This window comes from Vicugna pacos, chromosome 30, assembly GCF_048564905.1.
Source record: "Vicugna pacos chromosome 30, VicPac4, whole genome shotgun sequence".
Lineage (NCBI taxonomy): Eukaryota > Metazoa > Chordata > Mammalia > Artiodactyla > Camelidae > Vicugna > Vicugna pacos.
Window position 1 is genome coordinate 10559110 of NC_133016.1, and position 24047 is coordinate 10583156.

Sequence of the window (24047 nt, forward strand, 5' to 3'; positions counted from 1 at the left end):
GTTAAATTTTATCTGTATTTCTCTTGCTGGAAATAACATTGATTAGTTGCCTCCTAATAACATTACACATTTTATAAAGCCAGTATATGTTTCAAAACATATTCCTCTATAGTACTTGAAGAATGTGTATGTGGAGCAAACAAATGTCATGTGAGGACTTAGCTTTTCCTTCCAGCTAGAAAACAGGAGCAAACTTTAAGTCCAGGTTTTTCATTTTAAAAAAATGTTTGTAATGCCAGTGAATGGTGTGATATGCAATTTAACCTTTACATTTTAAAAATGATTTTTGTTGTTCATCATTTAAAATGAAGAAGATCTTTCTTTGCCCTAGGTGGAGCTTTACGTTAAAAAAAAAAAAGGATTAAGAGATAAGAGTGTTTTTCCTTGGATTGCTCTTAAAATTCAAGCAGAGGCTTAAAATTACAATAGGAAATAGACATGTATCTTCTAAAATTTTAATTTGTTCATTTCCAAACACCCTGGTCAGTGTGTAAGTGGAAGTTATTCTTGAATAATAAATGCTCTTGTTTATATGACTTTTATTTTCACCATGTAAGCTTCATTTCATTACAGGAATTACGTAGGCCTTCCCTTTCAAATTATTTTGATTAATAAAGTTAACTATTTACATTCATTCTGCATGACAGTATCAGAGACTGCTGTTTCATTCTAATCAATTGTGTGCAGTTTGTAGCATGTTCTGGCACTGTTCTGTTCCCTGAGAATGATATAGAACAAATCCCCACCCTCCTGGAGTTAATATTCTATAGGGCTGTTTGGTGGGGCTAATTTCTAGTGAGTTAACTATATGTAGGGATCTCTCATTTGACATGTTAGTTTTCAAATCCACAGAAAATCCAAAAATTGTGAATGGAAACAGTAATATTAAAAAAGGAAATCTTTTTGTTTTACTGCATGACTTCATAAATATGCAGTCATATAGAGCACACACCAGCATGTAAACAATATAAGGCAAATGATAAACAGGAGATCAGGTCTCATAAGTAGCAGCCCTGCTCTTGCTCATCTCATAACCTCATTTCTTCTTCTTGCCTACCTTGGGATAAAATGCAGTGAAGAAGAGAAGCAAAGAAAACAGAATTTGTGTACATATCATTGTACCTCAGTTTTAAGCATCTAAAACTTCTAAAAGGGTTTTAAAAAATAGAAATTTACCAGAATTACAAAAAGTCATCCTCCATGTCACGTTCTCTTTCCTCATCTGTGATTATGAGTGTGTGTATGAGTAAAATTTTTTAAACACTGTATTCAATATTTTTATCTATTCTACCATCCTTATATTAATTTTTCAATTGCCCTAATAATGTCCTTTATGGCATTTTCCCTTTCTTTGTCTTTTATGACATTGACATTTTTGAAGAATATAGCCAGTTAACTTTGGGAAACTTATATATTTACCATGAGTAATGTTGAGACATTCTAACCAAAAACAAGGGATGTCTTTCCACTTATTCAAGTCTACCTTTGTGCCTCTAAAAGTAGTCTTTATAGTTTTCTTTATATTGGCTTAGAATACTTCTTGTTAAGTATATTCCTAAGTATTTTATCTTTTTTGTTGAAATTGTAAATGGGCTTTTCTCATTGTACCTTCTAATTTTTACTTCAGTGTAAGTTGCTACTGATTTTTGCATGTTAATTTTTATATCCTACTTCTGTACTGAATTGTTTCATTTCTTGGGTTAGGTTTACCACTGACTCTTTAGGATTTTCCAAGTATCTGACCATGTAATTTACAAATAGAGATATATATTTGACCCCATTTTTTCTAGATGTCTTGTGGTTAGTGCATAGAAACACAACTGATTACTGTATCTTGAGTTTATATCTTGCAGCTTTACTGAATTCATTAATTAGTACCAGCAGTTTTTTTGTTCAGTCTTTAGGATTTTCTGTACATATTATAGTATCATCTGTAAATAGCGTCAGTTTTACTTCTTCCTTTCTTTTGCCTAATTGCTCTAGGTTGGGCTTTCAGTACTATGTTGAGTAAGAGTGATGAGAATGGACACCTTGTTTTGTTCCTGATCTTAGAGAAAAAGCTTTCAGTTTTTCACTGAGTATGATGTTAACAGTAGATGCTCTAAATGATAATAGATTATTCACTGCTTTAAACTCACATACACTGTGCGCCTCATACTAACACTACCCGAATTTGTTTTACTGCAGCCTCTTCCTTCGTCATGCCTCTGCTGAGTCCTCTGATTCTCTTTGATCGATTGTTCAGCATTCTTCTTTCCTCGATGTCAACCTACCTACTTCTAAGCACAGGGTATGAATTGTTTGTAAATTTTAATTTTTAGTAGCAAGTTTTAAATGATATATTGACATTTCTCTGAGTATTTAACCTCTGGAAATGAAAAATGTGTGCATCTTGAGGAATAAGTCATAAATATTGTTTACTCTGTAAAAACTGTATAGGACTTGATCTGTAATCCTCAGTTTTTTTTTTCTTATCATTTTCTCATTATTGCCTATTGTCTTTGTGTTTCTGTTTATTTCCTGAAGTTGCTAAAATGTTGCTTAACTACAGTGTTAGAAAGTTCTTATAGATTGTGGGGGAATTTTAAGTCTCAAACAATGACTTACAAGAATTTTAGTTTTTGTTGCATTCGTTTCATGCACTTTATGTTTTAATTTATTCATTCTTCTCAGTATATTTTCTTTTATTTTTACCCTTACATATATCATAGTTGAAATATTCCCTTTGATTCAGAAACCTTTTAGAATATTTTCTCCAAAGTTCAAGAATCAATTCTTATTGAAGATTGAAATTTTCTTGTAAAAGAAAAACAAAAAAAGAATGACTTGATTTGGCTTGGATTCTGTAGCATTCTCTACAACTCATGGAGGACAGCGACATACTCTCCCTGTCTACTCTGAAGGAAAGAATTCTTCACTTGCCTTTGAATTTTATTCTATCTTTCCTTAAATCCTTACAGTGGTGAGAAATGTACATATTACAAAAAACACTGAATAGGACAAACAAATAGAATAACCACGACTCAGACAGTTTTGAAATTTGGTCCAAAGATAGGATTTTGACCCCAATTAGACTACACCTAGGGATTTACTTTTGTGCTGTCAACAGATTATTCCCAGTTTAGATGATTTTGTGAAGCCATTTTGGGTCCGAGACTTAGGTTCATTCTTTGGGAAGCTTAGTTTCCTAATTCAGAATTAGAGGGATATTCTCAAAATCTCTTCATACTAGACCCTAACATCCTACATGACCTAGACCCCAGGAGTTCTTATAATCCCCAGATAGGAGATGATCCTGTGGCGCGCTATACCTCCTTCTCTCACCAAAGCTCCCACACCTGTCTTTTCCTTTCTTCCACATAACCAGACCTGGGGCATAGCTATGTAGAGATACTATAAGCAACATGGAAATTTTCACCAGTTACCTAATCAGATCTTAAGATGTACTTGTCTTGAGACTTAGAACTTTGAACTTCCAAATAAAACTTGAAGTCTATCAGCATATTCTTACTCAAGAATGATAAACATAATGAGACCTTAAAATCCTTCACTCTTTTCTCCTCTATTAGTGAAATTTCAGGATAAATAATTTAGCTGTAATTGGAATCCATCAAGATATATATGAATTAGAATATGCACAAGTTTTTAGTCTAGATAAGAAAGCAGAAGGTAAAATCATTTCTCTCCTTACCCACCATTTTGGAGCAACACACAAGTTTCATTAAGATCACACTCAGAGGCTGTCTTAAGAAAGTGAATAAGTGAATATGTGTCAGCTCCTACACAGTCACTTAATGATCACCAAGCCCTTTTGTGTTTTGAACCTTTAAATTCTAAAGCAATCTAAATCTTTTAAAGATTTAAAGAGTGTATAGTAGATTCAAAAATACAAACAAATCTAGAAATAGATCTAGTTTGCTGGGTTAGAAATAAAGGAAGGAAGGATAATTAAAGTTGAAACTTCAGTCAAAAATATTTCATAATGTAGAATGAGTTAATCATGTAACTTACACTGGGGATAAGTATTATAGGGTTTTAAGTCATCAATTTCATAGTCAAAAGGTACTAAAGCAGATTATCATAAACACATTTAAGAAGATCTGAAAAGCAAAAAAAAAAAATCACACCTAAAATCAGAATATTAATGATGAATATGACCTTATTAATGAATGTCTTAAGAAATATATTACCCAACATCGATAGTATATTTACCTTTGCAAAAAAAATTAAACAGGGATAGCTTAAAGCAACAGTCTAATAATTTCAGTAAGTACATTTTTCAGTGTCAAATCAGTTTTGCAAAATACAGTCTACCTGTTATTGTTCCACATTACTGTTTTGGACAACTTGGAGGGTTCTCTGTATAAATAAGTGACTAGTCAGGATTATAGGATATTTAAAAGAAATGCAGTTTCATTACTTTATAAAAATATAGTAATAGTAATCCTAAATTCTAACAATGCATCCTTGATTAAATGAATAAAGAAGATTCATTTTAAATCTGCATTTAGTTATTTTTATGCAAATGGCAATTATTGTAATACTTGAAAATAGTTCTCTTAAGTTGGTTAAACATTTTCCTCTGAAATTTTGATTCTATTATACCTTTACTTAACAAAATATAATACAAACTAACTGTCTTTTTGGCGCTGTTCAATTTACACAGAGACTAAACTAGCAGATCCTAATTTAGTAAGCCTTTATTATGTTTACTGCAAGCCTGTGATGACATTTTATTGATATTTCAGTTTATTAACTCAGATATGCAGACTTTTTATGAGATGTTGGTGTCTAAACAAATGAGATCTGATAAGATTGTTTTTATCAGATTTATTCATCTACATTTTACGAAAATTTTATTTCATAGGTTTTGAAAAGAAGTAAATCTGTAACACTTTGTAGGACTATGGAATTTATGTTTTTACATATTAGGAAAGAATAATTTCATATATAACTGCAGATATTTAAAAAATCATTGTCCTCTTTTGCTCAGAGAATGCACCTTCTTGATTCAATTAATCAACAATTTTTTTCATAGTTCTAGTGTTCTGAACATTAAAAAGACCTGCAGGTGGAACAATTAGTGTACCCCAGGTGTATAACAGATTTGTAAACTGCTATAAAACAAGAACTCTATTTTACAGCGTTAGGTAATTACAAAATACAACAATTAAGTTATTATAAGTTCAGTTGTGAATTGTGTGATAGAAAGAATGACTAGAGAAAGGGTTTGAGTAGGGGAGCTGAATTGGTACCAACAAGAACTCATATGGCAATTGAACTGAATTTTAAAGAATGGCCCTAGGATATAGGCTTTCTAAATCTTTCTTTTCCAATTATTTTTTAAAATCATTGTAAACATAGTATAATCACATTTTGGAAAGCAGGAATAAGGAGGAAAATCATCTATTAACCCTACCCCTCCTGTTGATGTTCTGGAATACTTCCTTCCAGTCTTACCTCTGTAGTCATCTTTTTAACACAGTATTAATCATAGTCCACATACTATTTTGTGTCTTTATTTTCTGCTTAACATTATTTTAGAAGCATTTTCCCAAGTGGCTCATAGGCTTCCTGACCATCATTTTAATAGATATTTAATTCTCAATGATATAGCTGCACCTTGATTTTTAAAAACTATTTCTTTATTTTTGGTCATCTTTTTTATTTCTACTTTTATTATCATAAATAATATTTTGAGTTATGTATTTATGCATAAACTCTTTATATAGTTAGATTATTGCCTTTGCTCACTTCTCAGTGAGCCTGTATGTGCGCCATAGGGTCATTCATAGGTGAAGTTTTTGTTTTTTTTTTTTTTTTTTTTTTTTTACTTTTGTCTTAAAACAGTGCAAGCTTAGAATATCACCAACAACCTATGAGGGACCTACTTCATCATATATCTTTCACAGTATTTGGTATTTTCATTTTTAAAGAAGAATATCAAATGCTATTTTAGTAGGCCAAAAATAGTGCATCTTTGTATAATTTTCTGTACTTGTTTTACTAATGGTATTTTGTCAAGTATGTATTGCCTGTTCATACATATCCTTGAGTGCTCTAAGTCTTACACACCAAGTGATTTGTGGATGCTGCCTCAAACTAAATGTTTTCTTGTGCCTGATGTTCAGTGTTTTAGTTTTATGATCTGTGATAGAGTTTAAAGCATTTGATTTCTCTTGCTTTCTCATGTTCAGGGAATAGTGCCATGTGGAATAGAGTTCAGTAGTTGAAAAAGTTGAAAGAAAAATACAGGTTTCCTTGTTTTGATTTGGTTTGTTTGATTTTGTTTTGTAACTTCCAATTAGGTAAGTAACTCATCAACAAATGCTATGAGCTGGGCCTGAGTAGTGTCAGGACTGACACAGTCAAAGATGTTCCAAACTATCAGGGGATACATATAAATAAACGTGTGATTAAAAAGGTGTGATAAGTACTATCATAGAGTGTTTGGGGGATTACAAAGGTGAAGCACTTATCTTAAACTAGGACAGAAAAGGATTAAAATAGGCATCTGTCACTATGTTGTCTCATGAACGTTTCCCCTTTGTTCACTTTATAATGTCCACATTCTATGCCAGCCCAGAAACGTACCATACATTATTTACTCAAACTGCCCTCTGCATATTAGGTTGTTTTCCTGTTTTTCTCTTCTGTGAGCAATATTACAACAAACATCTTCCTATGAGAATCGTAGTGCACATGTCTGATTATTTTCTCAGGGTAAATTCCTAGACGTGACATCATTGGATTGTACTATATGAATATTTTTGAGATTCTCGATGCATAGTATTAGGTTGCCTTCCAAGAAGTATTTATTCCTATGAAGAGAATATGAGAGTTCCTTTTTCATTACACTCTTGTCCACATTTTTTTAATATGGGTAAATATTATGAGTATGATATCTACCTATTTTTGAATTTCTGTATTCAGTTATCAGTAAGCTCAAAATATGTTTTCATATATTTATTAGCTCTTTTTTTTCTTTTTGAGAGGTTTATATTCCTGTATTGCACTCATTTAAAAAAAATTGGGGTTATTTGTCTTGTTCTTCTATGCATATTAATAATTTTAACTCAGGAATTGTCTTTTTACCTTTGTCTTAATGTTTTCTCTTTTTTTCTGTGTATATGTGTTTGTTACCTCATGAATGATTTTTAAATATCTACTATTATAAACACGTAATAATCTTAAGACTATTTAAATTTCAAAAAAAAGATGATGTTGGAGTTGATGTTTAAAAGTTACTTTCCTTTTCTACTTTCTTTTTCTGGAAAGCCTAGAAAATTTAAATTTTGTGATAGTGTGATTTAGAATTATTATGAAGATTGTTGTAATTTTGAGAAAGACCTATCAGTATAAATTCACATTTTTTTTTTTTTGCTTAATATTTTTTTCTTTTCATTTCTGCCCTCCCACTCCCACCCCACCACATCCCACCCCTTAGGTATGAAGCTCTGTTTCCATTAGTATTGTCATGTTTGATGTTTGTCTGGATACACATGGAACAAGAAACCCTGCAGCAATCTGGTATTTCCTGTAAACAGAAGGTAGCTTGTCAAAATCATTGTTGCATTTATTTGAAAATATTAAACTATTCTCTATCCTATAAGGAAGTTGCAATGTTACTTCATTGAAAATTCTACTTAAAATTTTATACTGTTTAAGGCATTAATAATTAAGTTAAACTATTAGTGTGTAAGGAAATTTTCACTTACACCAGAAAAGCACGATTTTGTTGTTTCCTGGGCATTGTATGGATTGGGCTTTTCTTAGAGATTATTTGAGAATCTCTGCTGTAAAAAAACGTTAATACAGTGAAAGAATAGAGAAAAAAGAATATTCTTTATCTTACTCTCCTTTGTTTTCACAGTTAATTTGTTTCCTTCAATTTATTTCAGTTGGAAGGATATTTATGTTGTCACAATTCAGTCTGTGAATTTGGTCATAAGATGACATTTGTGTCCCCAGTGTTATTTTTCTCTTTCTAGTTATTCTAATCCAAAATGCTTATTGTCACCTTAGTGATTGTGGTTTCAGTCCAAATCTTAGACTGCTTTTTCAGCATAATATACTTCAAATTGGCTAAAAGCCAACCAAACATTAAGGACTCCTTTATCATGCTGAGCTAGAGAGTAAATTGATGTCTCTTGCCTTTATTTTAGAACTGAAGATATTTGGTGATAGAATACTTACAGTTTTACTGAGGTCAGGTGAAATGAATATTGCAGAAAAATGCCTTCATAGTTGATCCATTAATTCATCCTTAACTGGTTCTAGTTGAGTTCACAAAGAGTACTTGGTAATTTATAATAAATAATTTTAATAAAGAAGAAACTTTTTTGAAGTGTATTGAATAATTACTGGTTTTTAACTTCCAGTACTGGAGTAGTAAAACAATACATGAAAAGCAGTTTTAATCAGATTCAAGTAAATGGTCAGACTGTCCTTAATATTAAGTATTCAATATTTTAGGTGGGGGAGGGTGTAGCTCAAGTGGTGGAGCACATGCTTAGCATTCGCAAGGTCCTGGGTTCAATCCCTAGTACCTCCTCTGAAGATAAATAAGCCTAATTACCTCCCCTCTGCCAAAATAAAAAAAAAAACTACAATAAGAAATATTCAATATTTTAATAACCAAATAATCATTAAATTAAAAATGAGATTTATTGTGTTTTTTTTTAATTCTATATTTTAACTGAAAGTAGATAAGTCCTTTTCTAGAAAAGGGTACTAAAACATCCTAAGAACTTAGTAGAAAATTATATGGGAAGTGGGAGATGGGGAAAGTCTCCCTTTAAACTTATCCATAAGCTTTTCTTTTGTGGGAAGAGAGGGATTAAGCAAGAGTGCACCCATCTTGTTGGAATTGAGACTTTTTATTTTACCAAAGACAGAAATATTTTGCTTTTTTATACAGAGAAAATAATTTCTCTACAAATGAATTAACAGAAGAACAAAGAAACAGAGAATTGTTTAATTTTATCATGCTTTTTAATATCATTACCATACCTGGGTTTGAGAAGACCAGGACACTGAGAAATCAGGTATTAACAAAGGAAAGAGTTATATAGGGACTTAAAAGTGAAGCATTTATGCAGGATAAGAAAAAGCCCAATTCTTACCTTTATTAGACACATAGCCATACTACAGCTCTGTTCAGTGTAGTGTTAATATATTTTACCTTTTGGCAGGTTTTATTAAGGTGTAGTTAAGCTATAGAAAAAGATTTATTGTTGATTTTTTGTCGTTGTCAGTTGAAGGTGTCTTTCTAGCTGTTGTAACTTGGACAGTTTGCCTCTGAAGGCAGAAGTAAGCGAACTGTTATTGTTCATTCCTATTTTTCTTCTTATCCCATAGGTCTCCAGTATCCAGTTTGCCTATAATACCGATATAACCCAGCTTCGAGACCTCTATCTGGATGACCTCCGTAGGGCCTTTTTCCTTGTATCCTTTGTTTGGACTTTACTTTTAAGGCACTACAACCTCCCATTTAATGGACTAAGGAGAGGTGGGAGTGTTTCTGCCTGTTGCTTGAGAGTGACATTATCTTGGAGGCCATTTAATCGCCCTTTCAACCGTAATTTTTTTCATATAGTTTACACTTAAAAATTTTGGAGCTCTTATACAGAAGCATGAAGAATGATATAACAGATAAGTGTCTATGTGTGTGTACCTACATCCAAGATACCAACAATATTTTGTCACCTGTCACACGTTTTTAAAAAGTAAAGACATATACTTGGTGATAAATCTTAGTTGGTTAGTTGATTGGTTGAATGCATGGAACCATGAATATATTAGAGGCTCAAGTCACCAACTCAGATGCTACTTTTTCACCGGAAGTTGTCATGATTCATGCTTCTTCTTTAGTGTTTCTATACCACTTTTGTATATGTGTCTATAATAATAAAATAACTAACATTGATCAAGCCCTTTCTGTGGGCCAGGCACTGTTTTAAATGCTTTACTAGCAGTAAGTTCTTAGACACCAATAAAGTTAGTATCTCCTTTTTATTACTGCACTATTACACATGTAAGTTCCAAAATGTCAAAAACATGTGTAACACTTTCTCATTCTCTCTTCAGTTATTCTAAATCATGATCTCTTATTTCTTTCTGAGCCTTCCAAAGAACCTAACACGTTTCACATGTCATGGGCACACAGCAGGCCTATATGGACTGAAATCATATTTCAGCTGCAAAGATCTATCACTTAAAAAATTATTAGCATCCAACTACAGATACAATAATCCACCTCCATCATATCATGAGGGGAGGAAAATAGTCATCTTCCCAAGGTTACTAGTGACAAGTGAGGATAACCTCCCAGGCCTCATTGTTCTTAGTACATTGCTTCGTCAGCCTGATTCTTTCAATTCTGCAGAGAGATACGATGGAACATTCATTTAGAACAATTTATAATCATATGTGTATATGAAAAAGCAAATTACCCTCATGGTAGAATAGGCTTATCTTTTCTAAATGAAAAAGAAATTTTATGAATTCTGACTTACTTTGGCATTTCCTTAACTCCATTTAGGTTTTCTTCTTAGTGACAGCCTTTTTTGGAACTGGGAATATAGCTTCTGTTAACAGGTAATGTTAAGTGAAAACAGCATATACATAACCAGAGAATAATACAAGTTGAGATTTTGTTCTGTACCTTGCTTTTTACACTGAAGGGTATATTTTGGAAATTGGTATTATCGGCACATATAAGTCTACCTGATTCATTTTAGTGACTTCATAATATTTCTTGATACAGTGTTTACTTATGTTTTTGTAAGAGTATTTCAGAAATGAGTTGAAACATCCTTTTTAAAAGAGAAGAACATGCTTTTAAAGTTACAGTGTGAATTCTAAAATCCTTTTTTCTTTTTGTTGGTTCCTTAGCTTTGACCTCGCCTCTGTCTATTGCTTTCTGACCGTGTTTAGTCCTTATATGATGGGAGCTCTGATGATGTGGAAGGTTGGTTTTTTTATTTTCTTAAGATATCGCTTAAATAAGATTATGAACTCATCATGGCATTAAGATCATGTAACATGGGACATTAAGATTATAAAATGACAGATTTAAATAGCATAGGAAGAAGATACCTTCTCAGGCACTGCTGGATGGGAGGTAAGGCCTTCTAGCTTTACTCCAAAACATAGCTAATCTTTTTACTTTACTCTTAAGCCCATTTAACTTCAAAAAAGTACAGATTCTCTATTAGTTCCAGGAAGTCCTACCAAAGATGAAGAAAGCCTGTGGGAAGTGCAGGGTGGATCAGAACTGCATTGCTCCTCAAGATCTAAGTCTCCCTAATCCCATGTTCCACACCCGTGAGGCTACCAATGTGCTATCATCTGTTCTCATGATCCATGTACCTAGAACTGATTTATTCATTCAACAAATACATCTTTGAAGGCTTATCGATACCAGCTGGGTGCTGAGGATTCCAGGATATAACAAATTATCAGCTTTCCAGGGATTCAGACTCTCCAGTGGAATGTAATTCACGTTCTTTCCCTTTTTCTCTGTGATCATTGAACTTGTCTTTTTCCCTCTGCAATAGTGCCTGGCACATTTTACACAGTTAGTATATATTTGTTTAAATAAAGGAACTAACATCTGCCTAAAATATGATGGCCTTCTATTCAGATCACATAAGTAATAATTGTTAAAAGTATGTGTCTCTTAATAGGATTAATGTCCTTATTTGTTATTGCCCTAATACAAATGTAATTTTAAGAAATGTTACTGAGATTAAAGAAAAAAAAAGAAAAAGGAGGTTACTGACATGTTCATTTTCTCATGTCCTGTTCACTGTTGATTTTTTTTAAAAATATGTATTGTTTCCTTACTCTTCATTTACATTTTTTAAAATGGTAGTTTGTCTTTTCCCAGTTTATTAAAGATCATGGGCCTTTAATTAAAAAGAAAAAAAAAAGAAGTTTAAATTAAATGCTAGATCTTTAATCTCTAGTTTAATTCAGTAAGCTTTACTGATGTATTGTACTTGGTGGCTTTCTTGACTGATGTGGCTGGAAGTGAAAGTCTTCCTGGAACTCTGTTTTAGTCATGCATCCTCTACTCGAAAAAGAATCTTAGGGAGGAGGGTATAGCTTGGGGTAGAGCACGTGCTTAGCATGCACGAGGTCCTGGGTTCAATCCCCAGTACCTCCATTCAAGTCAATCAATCAATCAAATTAACCCCCTACAAAAAAAAAAAGAAAGAAAAAGAATCTTATGCAGTCTTGAACATCATTTCTTTTACATGTCTTCTCCCTCCCCTCTTTGTTGAAATGTAAAATATGTATTTTTTTTAATTAGTCATTGGAAAGCAGTATGTCAAAATACTAACAGTGTTAGCTCCAGATTTTTCAACCAGGATTAATTTACTATATCTTTCTCCATTTTTTTACACAGTATGAATTTTATGCTCAGAAATAAGTTACTATTAAAATGACAAAAAGCAACGATAAAGCAGCTAAATCACATGTAGACTTGTTTAGAGTTGTAGTATCAAATAGCCAGATATGTTCAGAGACCTGTGAATCAAATCATCAGGCTCCATAATTTATTTGATTTGGGCATTCTGGGCCTTTCACACCCTCTTGGAAAACTTTGAACATGGTCATTAATTATTATAATAAGTTAAATAGAACAAATTTGGAATAGGCTTTATTTGGAATATTTGTTATCTTTTATACTATATATATGGTTGATATGGGCTTTTAAATCCATTTCATCACTGTTGTATATGTCATTATTATCATGGTTTTATTTCAGCATTTGCTTTTCCCTAATATAGATAAAATTTGAGAAATTGAAATATTTCTGTAAGCAGAAATAGTATTTATTTAAAAAAATTTTTCAAATGCTATAGCTATCCATGGCATCATTTGTTTTTCTTTTAAACAGATTTTAATCCCCTTTGTTCTTGTGATGTGTGCTTTTGAAGCTGTTCAGTTAACTACTCAGTTATCATCAAAAAGGTAAGGTGAATATTTACAAAGCATTGAATTTGTCCATTTTTAGGAAATGGGAGTAAATATTTGAGGGTATTTTGTGTGATTGTTATTAAGACACTGTAACATAGGTTGTTTATTATAAAAATGAGAAAAAAATATTTCACCCTTTTAGTCAGAGCTCAGTTGTCATTAGAAGAAATTAGTTGATTAGAGCCTCTGGCAGAAAAATGTGCTTTCTCAACAATAAAATATTATTAGAATATTATTCAAGCTAGTGAGGAGCCCCCCTCAAAAACTGTAACACATAAATATTAACATCTTTTAGTTAATAACATGTTTACTATAGATATAACCATGCCTACAAAAAACAAGGGATAGCATTTTGTTTTATTTTGGATTGTTTCCTTTTTTTTTTTTTTAATTGAGGTATAGTTGATTTACAATGTTGTGTTAGTTTCTGGTGTATAGCATAGTGATTCAATTATGCGTGTATATATATGTTCTTTTTCTTAATGTTATTACAAGCTATTGAATACAGTTCCATGTGCTATACAATGGGACCTTGTTGTTTATCTATTATGTATATAGTAGTTTGTATCTGCTAATCCCAAACTACCAGTTTATCCCTCCCCTGCCCTTTCCCCTTTAGCAACCACAAGTTTGTTTTCTACGTCTGTGAGTCTCTATTTTGTAAATAAGTTCATTTGTGTCCTTTTTTTAGATTCTGCATGTAAGTAATAATCATATGATACTTGTCTTTCTCTAACTTACTTCACTTAGTATAATAATCTCTAGGTCCATCCATGTTGCTGCAAATGGCATTTCATTCTTTTTTATGGCTGGGTGGTATTCCATTGTGTGTGTGAGTGTGTGTATGGTATATATATATTACCACAACTTCTTTATCCAGTCATCTGTTGATGGACATCTGTTGCTTCCACATCTTGGCTATTGTAAATAGTGCTGCTATGAACATTGCTGTGCATGTATCTTATTGAATTGGAGTTTTCTCCAGGTATATGCCCAGGAGTAGGATTGCAGGATCATATGATATTTTAAGTTTTTTGAGGAATCTCCATACTGTTTTCCATAGTGGCTACACCAAATTACATTCTCATTTTTGATCAATTCTTAAATATGTATTAGGCAAATGTGTTAACATCGTAGCATTTTACGTGGTTTGACATTAACTTCTGGATGTCAATAATTTACATAGTTTCTCAGTCTTGACTTCTGCATTTTTGACAAATGGAATGGGACGTATTCTTTCTGAGTTTCTAGGAATTTCTAGAGCAGTCAGTCTTAAGCAATCAAGACTCTGGAAGAGAAGCTGTCAACTTAACTATTTGCTTTTTTGAAACGATAAAATTGCCTCATCAGCATGGGACTGATCAGCCTTTCTGAAAGACACTTGAGATAAATATGCAGCTTCTTAGCAATTTTGTTATTTTTGAATCAAACCGGAATATTCAATGCTGAAAGAAATAACTAATATTAGCATAAATTTGCATGTTCTTCTTGATGAGTTTAAGCTAGAACTGGGTGTAGCATTATTATGTGTATTTATAATAAAAAGAAAGGTTTTCTCCCACTGTTTAAAAATAGTAGAAATCTCATGTTTGGTTTAATTTAGCATATTTTTCAAAAGGATATTCACATGAATTTAACATTAAAAGCACTTTTGCTCTTACCTTGTCAGTGCCATATAGAAGATAGTTATTTAGATGCAGTAAAAACTAGTAAATTACATGTACTTTCTCACATCTCCTGCTAGAGGATGCAAGGTAAAATGAGGTCATATGGGTGAGCCCTAGCCCAATATGACTAGCGTCCTTATACGAAGAGGAGATTAGGACACAGACACACGCAGAGGAGAGACAGTGTGAACACAGAGGGAGAAGATGGCCATCTACAAATCAAGGGAAAAGGCCTATGAATGAAATCACCGCCACTGGCAGCTTGGTCTCAGACTTAGCCACCAGAACCGTGAGGAAGTTAATTTATATTGTTTAAGCCAGTCTTAAAGTGCCACCCAGTCTGTGGTACTTGTTACGGTAGCCCTACCTGACTAATATACATCCTGTGAACTCTGTGAGGGTAGAGATTGTGTCTTTCATTGTATATTTAATTTCATCTAAAACCTTTGTTACAAGGAGTGAGAAAGAAACCAGTATTTTTAGGCACCCCACCATATACAGGCACTGCAATAGGTGCTTTGCATATATTACCAGATTGGATTTTTACCAACCATACAGTGAAGGTAGTTATTATTACCTGAGGTGTATCTTATTCAGAAGATTTCCAGAACATCATCTCTGTCATACAATAAAATAATTTGCTTTAGGAAAACAACATTTAAAAGCAGCAAGCAAAACTTTAAAAGAGATATTTTAAGGTCTATTGCATTTAAATTGTGTTTATTCTTTTTCTTTTGCTCCAGAAGAACTGGATTTATAGGGTGGAATTTTTGTTTCACTGATTATGATTGAAAGAAGGAAAAAAACTGTAGTAATTGGAGCTGTCTAAAATGAAGTAGATTCTGATTCTGGAACCACTGAAGCTACTGCTTGACAAAGTCTTCATTGGGATGTTACTATGGGAATTCATGCTTTGGATAGAATGTTGTCCTGGGTGACAATTGCATTCTCTACAAATTCTTAATCAGATTACCCTACTTTATTATATGTCTGTTTTATCAGATTTGTTTTGAATGCTAATCATTCTGTACGATCTGATCAGTCTGACTTACATGTCTATATTTCAAACCTATAGTTAGAAAAAGTGATTTCTTAAAAAGAAGCCATAAACCTTGACCAAAACCTCACATCTTATATAAAAATTGACTCAAAGTGGATCACAGATTTAAACTTTTAGAAAGAAATACAAAATCCTTGGAATTTGGGCTAGGAAAAGAATTAGACTTGATACCAAAAACCAAGATCCATACAAGGAAATAACTGATTTAGTTAGACTTCATCAAAATTGAAAGCTGTTAAAAGAGTGAAAAGGCAAGCTATATATTGGGAGAAGATATTTACAAACCACATATCTGACAAAGAACTCCTGTCTAGAATATATAAAGAACTCTTAAAATTCAACACTGAAAAACTAACAGTTCAATTGGAAAATGAGCAAGAGACCTGCAGATGGTATACAGATGGCAAAAAAAGGATGAAAAGATGTTCATCATTAGCCATTAAGGAAATGCGTATTAAAACCACAGAGACATATTATATGACAATCAAAATAGCTAAAATAAAAAATAGTGGCATCACCAAATGCTGGTGAGGATGCAGAGGAATTGCTCTCATACATTGCTGATGAGACTGTAAAGTAGTACCACTACTCTGAAAAGAGTTTTACAGTTTCTTATGAAACTGAACATGCAACATGATCCAGCAATTGCACGTGGATATTTTTCCTAGAGAAATGCACAGAAAACTGTGTGCAGATGTTTATAGCAGCTTTATTTGTAACAACCACAAACTGGAAACCACCCTGATGTCCTTCAGTGCTTGAATGGTTAAGCAAACTGTGGTATATCCATACAATGGAGCACTACTCAGCAATAAAAAGGAACAAATGGTTGATACATACAGAACCTTGGATGAATCTCAAGGGAATTGTGCTGAGTGAAAAAAGGCAATCCCAAAAGATTACAGAGAGTTATATAGATGATTCTACTTATACAATGGTCTTGAAATGACAAAATTATAGAAAAAGAGAACAGATTAGTGGTTTTCAGGGGTTAGGAACTGGGGTTTAGGGGGTGAGAGGAGGGTAAATGTGGCTATAAAAGAGTGTCATGAAGAATCCTTGTGATGGTGGAAACATTCTGTATCTTGACTGTATCAAGGCCAGTATCTTGGCTGTGATACTGTATTATAGTTTTGTAAGATATTAGCGGGGGTAGGGGGGAACTAGGCAAAGGGCACATGGAACCCCTCTATATCACTTCTTGAAATTGCATGTGAGTCTAGAATTATCTAAAATAAAATGTTTAATTAAAAATTATAATTCATGTTCCTTTTATACCATTGAAATAAATATTCAAAGTGTTAAATAACATTTTTGAAGTCCAGTCCATCACTGTGAGACAGTAGCCCATGGTAATGTGAAAGTGCTTTTGTCAAATGTAGTATTTATTTTCAGAAGCAAAAATACTAATAACAAAATATTAGGTTATTTGATTATTCTCATTTTGATTTTAATGTGCTTTTAAAATATGCCTGTTGTATTACATGTATTTTTTTCTTTATTTTTTTCCAGTCTTTTTCTCATGGTTATCATCACATCAGACATTATGGCTTTGGTAAGATATTATTGGATATTCAATATAAATAAGATTGAGAAGCTAAGTACTGAGTTAACCAAGTGAAATATGAATGCATTTCTCTATATGAAATATTTAGATACTGAGTTATAAGTGGTGACATAATTTACACATTAATTGCTTTCTTTTTATATGACTTATGATGCAGTTAGAGTGCTCTTCTTAAGGTGTCAAAAGCCTTTTTACTTGATTTATCAGAATCTGTCATTTTCTAGTCTTCTATGGTGCATTTTGTCTGAAATGTAACTTGCACAGCAAGTTAACAGAAAAAGCTAACTTTAGATTTAGGTAATACACCATTTTCTTACTTGAAACGTTGATTTTTGAGCTGCTTCTCAGATTGAAAAAGAAAGGAAAAAAGAGAGGGGAGGGAGGGAAGGAAAGAAAGAGGAAATAGAGTTTCTGAAATGGGAAGATATTACCAAGATGATAGCTCTAATGATGAGTTCTAGTGTATTAATAAATAGAAGAACTTATTTTATACCTGCAGGTTCGGGGGGGTTCCCAAAACTACCCCCAGGTTTGATAATTCACTGGATGGACTCACAGAACCTACTGAAGATTGTTACCTTCACAAGTGTGGATTGTTACAGGGAAAGGATACAGACCAAAATCAGCCAATGAAGAGATGCAGAGGGCAGAGCCCAGGAGGGGTGCAGATGTGGAGCTCTGGCTGTTCACTCCCTGTGGAGTCAGGACAGCAGCACTCTGCCGGCACTGATGTGTGACAGTGTGCATGGAGTGCTGCCAGCCAGGCTCACTAGAGCCTTGATGGACTTTTTATTGGGGCTCAATCACATACTGTTCCCATGACTGATCTTTAATCTCCAGTCCTTCTAGAGGTAGAACTGATAACACACGGCCCGAAGCCCTGAACATAAATCACATTATTAGGCTGTCCAGTGGCTAAGGTCCCCCAGGCAGAATGCCTCCATCAGGCAGGTTATTCCAAGGACATGGTAATCACCTCCTAGTAGCTGAAGGCAAAGGCCAGACCTCTCTTTAGGTAAGGTTAATTTTTCATGACACAGCATCTTAGGCTAGAAGTGACAAGAGACAGCTATTAGGGTATCTTCCCAAATCAGATTCCTAGTCACTTGATTCGGATGAGAGCATTTTTATGCTGGATTGAACTGCATGTATTTCTGAAATTGACTACACATAACGTTAGAACAAATCAGCTTTCAGTTTTGCTCACAAAGTGGCAAATAGGCAAAGACATGTTAATAGAAGGGAGTTTAAATTCTCTGATTAATTTTATATGAAGAGTCAGACTGCTGAAATGAACTTAGAGAGCCATGTGTGGTCCAACTTCTGCTTCCCTGACTGGCATCCTGTCTCACCTCTCCCTCCTTGTTCTCTCTTCCCCAGCCTCACCTTGGACCTGCCAAGCTCTACGGACTCTCGATGTTTATACAGATCATTCCCTCTGTCGGAAACATACTTCTCCTTAGATCTCCCCAACCTCCCCTTTCATCTGACTCTGGCTTGTCACTTAGATTTTTAGACTTTTTATTGGGGCAGCATTCCCTTGTACCAAGTTGGGGAATGTATCCCTTCCTTGGTGCTCCTATTCTTGCCTGTATTTCTGATGATAAGACTCGTCACACACACACACACACACACACACACACATCTGATAATATGACAATCATAAATCTTCTGAAAGAGTTTATCTCCAGGATGTAACACAGAATCCTACTATGTGCTAATCGCCAGTGGTTAGCACATAGTAGGCCATCAGTAAATATTTGTTGTTGAATAGATGGCATGGCCTCCTTTCACTGAGGCCTTTGGTGTTATTTAGTGTCTTTTATTAAAGTTGGCTGGGTTTTCTTTCTAGTTATTCACAAATGTCACTTTTGTGTTTATAGAATTGAATGGTAATGCTATTTCTGCCTTTTGGACTATTGCTCATCTTAGTCCAAGCAAAAATTTCAGTAAAGGGCATATTCTTATTGATTCCAGTCAGATGGTGGTCCTGAGGAATCAGAAATCTGAAAGACATAATCCTAAAACTACATTGTTTTTAGACCAAATATGTATAGGCTTTGCTTTTAATGGAGCTGTATTGTGTCTTATTTTTACAGCATTTTTTCTTCTTGGTCAAAGATTATGGCAGCTGGCTTGATATTGGAACAAGGTAAATTAATATATTCACATAGAATTCTGTAAGAGTGCCATAAAAAAAGTAACTTGGTATCTTAGCATAGAAGGTGCCGATTTGATTTTTGAAGTAAACATAGTTATTAGTAGCAATTATTTTAAGCCTCTGGAGGTGAGACCCCTCTCTCCAGTTGTTGACATTAACACATTTTCAAGTGTTTTCTTGGGATGATGCGGGGACAGATGTTAAGCCTGAGAGCACTGCAGGACAACAGGAAGGTGCACGAGAAACTGCTTAAATCGGGGTTTCAGAGAAGATCACCCCAGAATCTGTGTTCTCATAATCTCTCCATCTCTCTTTAGGACAATGAAACTATTCAAGTTGCAGTGTGAATTTTAGGTGGTGGTTTATATTAGTCATTATATACCTCCTAGACTCTTCATTGTGGCAACAATTTAACATGTAATGCCTGTAACATTGTTATTTAAAGTATAATCTGAACAATCTTTCCTCTTTATTTTGATTTGAATGTCAGTGATTGCCATAATCTGTTAAATGTCTTCTCTTTAAGGGGAAGAAAGCAAAGTTGATCCTTTTGCCTTTTTGTTTTCAAATGCATTCAGAGACAGAATACATTTTTAGAGACTAATTTTATTTCACGTAGTCAATATTTATTCAGCACCTTGTGTTGCCAGGAATTGTGTGGGTTTGGGTGAGATACTGGGAGACACCCTCCCCTCTGTTCCCACCCGTCAGGCAGCTCAGGCTTGCACTGCCTTACTATTTATATAAACGTCCGCCTCCCTCAACAGACGTCTGATTGACTCTCTGTCATTCCATGTGTGCTGGGCACATAAAAGGTACTCCATAGATCATTAGTTTTATTTCATTAGTCTCTCAAGTTTGAAGTTTAGGGAAAGTTTAAATGTGTCCTTTTCACCAGCCCTCTGGTCCCAAAATGTCCAGGCAGATCGTAGGTCACAGCATGGTCTTTGGACCAGAGCTCCTGGGACTGATCTGTTCCTGCCATTCTTTTGCTGTGAGACCATCGGCAAATGACTCAATGTTTCTAATCTCTCCCTTGTGTCTTGTAGTCGTTGTTGAGTGAATTAAGCCATGTGTAGCATTTAGCACAGTGCCTGGCATCAAACAGGTGCCAATAAATGGAGGTGGTTATTATTGATATTATCCTGCAGTTCTATTTTTTTTATCCTTCGTAGTGTTTCTTGTATTTGACATACCTCTCCTCACTCTCTCTGCAATTTGATGAATTTATTTTCATTTTAAACCTAGGTTGGAATTTTGTTTGGAAACTGTTCTGACAAAATATAGCATTTTTGTGTGTGAGACTTTTTATTTTATTTTATTTTATTTTTAACCATGGCAATATATACATAATATAAAATTTACCATCTTAACTGTTTTTAAGTGTACAATTCAGTGGCGTTAAGGACATTCACATTGTTGTGCAACTGTTACCATCAGTTCCTTAATGCTTTACATCTTACAAAAAACTCCCATCCCCCCAGCGACCCTGGCAAACACCATTTACTTTCTGTTTCCATGTATTTAACTACTCTAAGATACTTCACATAGATGAAATTATACTTTTCTGACTGACTTATTTCACTTAGCACAATGTATTCAAGGTTTATCCGTGTTATAGCATATGTCAGAATTTCCTTATTTTTTAGGGCTGAATAATATTCCATTGTGTGTATAGAGCACACTTTGTTTATCCATTTATCCATCAGTGGACACTTGGGTTGCTTCCACCTTTTGGCTATAGTGACTAATGCTGCCAGGAACTTGGGTGTGAGACTTTTTTGATGGGAGAAATCTATGTTGGTTTTGGCTCTAAAGAAGTGCCAAGGGATGAAGAGGATATAATTTTCACATAAAGATGTGCATCATTAATGTCTTCACAGCAGAATTAATTTATATTACACAGAGTAAGGATTTGATTTTCTCTGATTAGCTTGAGTTTTATCTTTACTTGGCAATTCTTTTCTTCAAAGTACAAATTTCATTGTTATTAGCAGTAATAACATGCATCAAACACAAAACATTTTGAAGTACCCATGATCTGAATTCAAATGGGCAAATACTGATGGCCAGCTGTATGCCAAGTAAGTTACTGGGGATGAAAAGCTTCAAGCTTAATTGGAAAGGCGAGGAGAAATACGGGCAGTGAGCACACAAGAGTACCCTTGTACCCCTCTCCAAGATTTTATTATCCTCTCATTTCACTCATGAGCTGTGTGAGGAGTGAAATTACAGTTGGAAGGCATGACTGTTCTAGTTCTGCTCACCCTTTGTCAAAGCTGGGGTCTGAGGCCAGCACTGGGCCCACATGGAGTAAGGCCATTCCCAGAGTAGGGAGTGACCAGTACCCACAAGATTGGAGCAAGGCTGGGTGTTGCAACACAGAGTCCACGTACCCAGCAGTGGGTTATTTGAGATTTGGGCCCTGAAAGACGATACTGGCAGTTCAGAGACCAGGGAATCCATTTACATTCTGTAAAAGGCAAAGCAAGACAAACTCAAACTTGAGTTGGAGGCTCGGTATGTCAGTCAAAGGCTTGCCTCCAGTCACAGCTCTCCCACCAGTAACCAGCATTTGTGTTGTGCTGCCGTGTTTACAGGCTCTTCCAACACATTGTGTACTGGGATCTTTATCACAGCACTGTGAAGTAGATATTATTTTCCACAACAGATAGATTTGCTGCCTCATTAGGACACTGTGGCCCTAAGGAGATTGCAGCTTGCTCATGTCACAGAGCCTGTGACTGGCTGAGCAGGTCAGGGAGGCAGAACTTTGGTGCCACAGTTGTACCACTGTGTTCCTTCCCACTGCCCCTCACTGCCTCTCCTTAAAGAGAATTCCCCAAAGTCTTTGTTTTTGTAATTCTAATAGCCTCTTTTTAAAGAGTGGCTTTATGACTAATCCAATCTTTGTGATTGTTGCAAAGAATGATTCACTGCAAAGTTTTGGATAATATAAATTGAGGATTCACAGGAGAAAGAAATATTGACTAGGAGGGAATGAGTCAAGAGTAAGGGCATTTTAGGTCAGAGGGATTTGTTAGATGTACAGAGCAGAGTCAGGTCCTCAAAGAGAAAACACCGAGAGGTAGGAGGCAACTTTCTGCGAGGGCCGGGCTGTCGCGGGGCACGCAGCTGCTAGCAGACAGGCACCACACAGCCTGGCGCACGCAGCCAAGCCGCACGGCTGGCCAAGCGGCTGCTTGTTTATGTCAGAGAGTGAGTCTCACATTGGTGGTTGAGAGAAAAACCTTGTGACATAAAGAAGCCTGTTGCTGGGAGAGTTAGAAGATACGGTTAGAGATAGGCTGTAGTATTGTGATGCTGCTAAAATTCTGAGGCTGTGTTTGTGCATGTGCCCTAGAAGGACTTTTGCTAGAGCTGTTGAGAGTCAAGGGCAGATTCAAGGACGTGATGATGCAGCAAGATACCCATAAGCAAGGCCCTGAACAGACATTGTCCTCAGCTGCATCACTTTGCTGACCTTGATTACCTTATACTCAGGACTCCAGTCGAGAAGATTTCTTTTCCCCAGTGGATCCCTGAATCCAGGGCCTTTTCCCCCACTTACCGACTTAGTCTTTTATGCTTTCATTCAACAAGTGCATGCTGAGCGACGACTCCAAGCCTGTCTTTCTAATTACAGACCTTCTGCCCTCTCATTCATCCGTCTAAATGGAGTCATTCATCTCTTGTCAGTTCATCACGGAGCCCATTCCACTCAACATGGTTTTTCCCGTCTCCTTTCTGTCACCTTCAGTCTTTCATTGAAAACTTAATTGGCAGAATGCTCCCCTCAACCCCAGCCCCTCAACTTACCTTTTCTTTTTTTTCCCTCTCTAATAATACACTGTTTCATCACAAAGAAGAAAAAGAAAAAGAGAAGGAAAAGAAAGGGGGGAAAAACGGAGGCAGGGAAAGAGAGAGAGAAAAAGAAAACCCCTTTCAGTTTTTTGTTTTCCACCTACTGGCATCAGCCCTGGATCTACTCAGGAAGTCCTGCCTCCTTCTTTGTCCAAAAATTATTTTCTCTCTTTCACAACCTTTCATGTTGCTTGTTTGAGGATAGTCACCATTTTTCTCTGGAAAATTCTGAAATGTCTTTCTTTAGAAATGTTATGTTGAACTGTTTTAAGTAATTTAATGCAAACATGTTTATCCCGCTCCCTCTGGGATCACTGGAAGTTTCCAGAAACTATTTGGAGGATTGGATTGTTTTGCCACAGAAAAACTTATACCCAAATCTGGGAGAAGGTCAGATTAAATTAAGTAGCAAATGAGGAAAGTTAAGAATTACTGAGACAGGTATTATATTGATATAATAATTAGTATTAAAATGCCATTTATTGCATTTCAGTGTATTAAGAGTTGCACATATGTTACTTCATTAAGTTTCACAACAACGATGTGAAGAAAATATAATTATTTCTACTTTACAGAGGAAGAAACTGGCTCTGAAAGACTTTCACAATAACATAGCATACCTTAGTTTCATTTTTTTGCATTGTATATACTTTCACTATATAGATCACTTCTTCAGAAAAAAAAATATAGTGAGCACTCACTATGCATAAAGTGTGCATGCATATGACTCTGGCACAT

The 24047-nt window shown here is 34.8% G+C and overlaps 1 protein-coding gene across 1 annotated transcript in view; it reads left to right on the forward strand.

Moving 5' to 3' along the window:
* The window catches only part of PIGN (phosphatidylinositol glycan anchor biosynthesis class N), an 85192-nt gene that overhangs the window by 51786 nt on the left and 9359 nt on the right, over positions 1-24047 (forward strand). Inside the window, exons 22-29 of the mRNA XM_006205732.4 lie at positions 2188-2290; positions 7448-7550; positions 9361-9447; positions 10544-10599; positions 10897-10972; positions 12911-12984; positions 17230-17272; positions 19384-19436. Of these exons, the coding sequence (XP_006205794.2) occupies positions 2188-2290; positions 7448-7550; positions 9361-9447; positions 10544-10599; positions 10897-10972; positions 12911-12984; positions 17230-17272; positions 19384-19436 (595 nt within the window). The remainder of the gene's footprint in view (positions 1-2187; positions 2291-7447; positions 7551-9360; positions 9448-10543; positions 10600-10896; positions 10973-12910; positions 12985-17229; positions 17273-19383; positions 19437-24047) is intronic.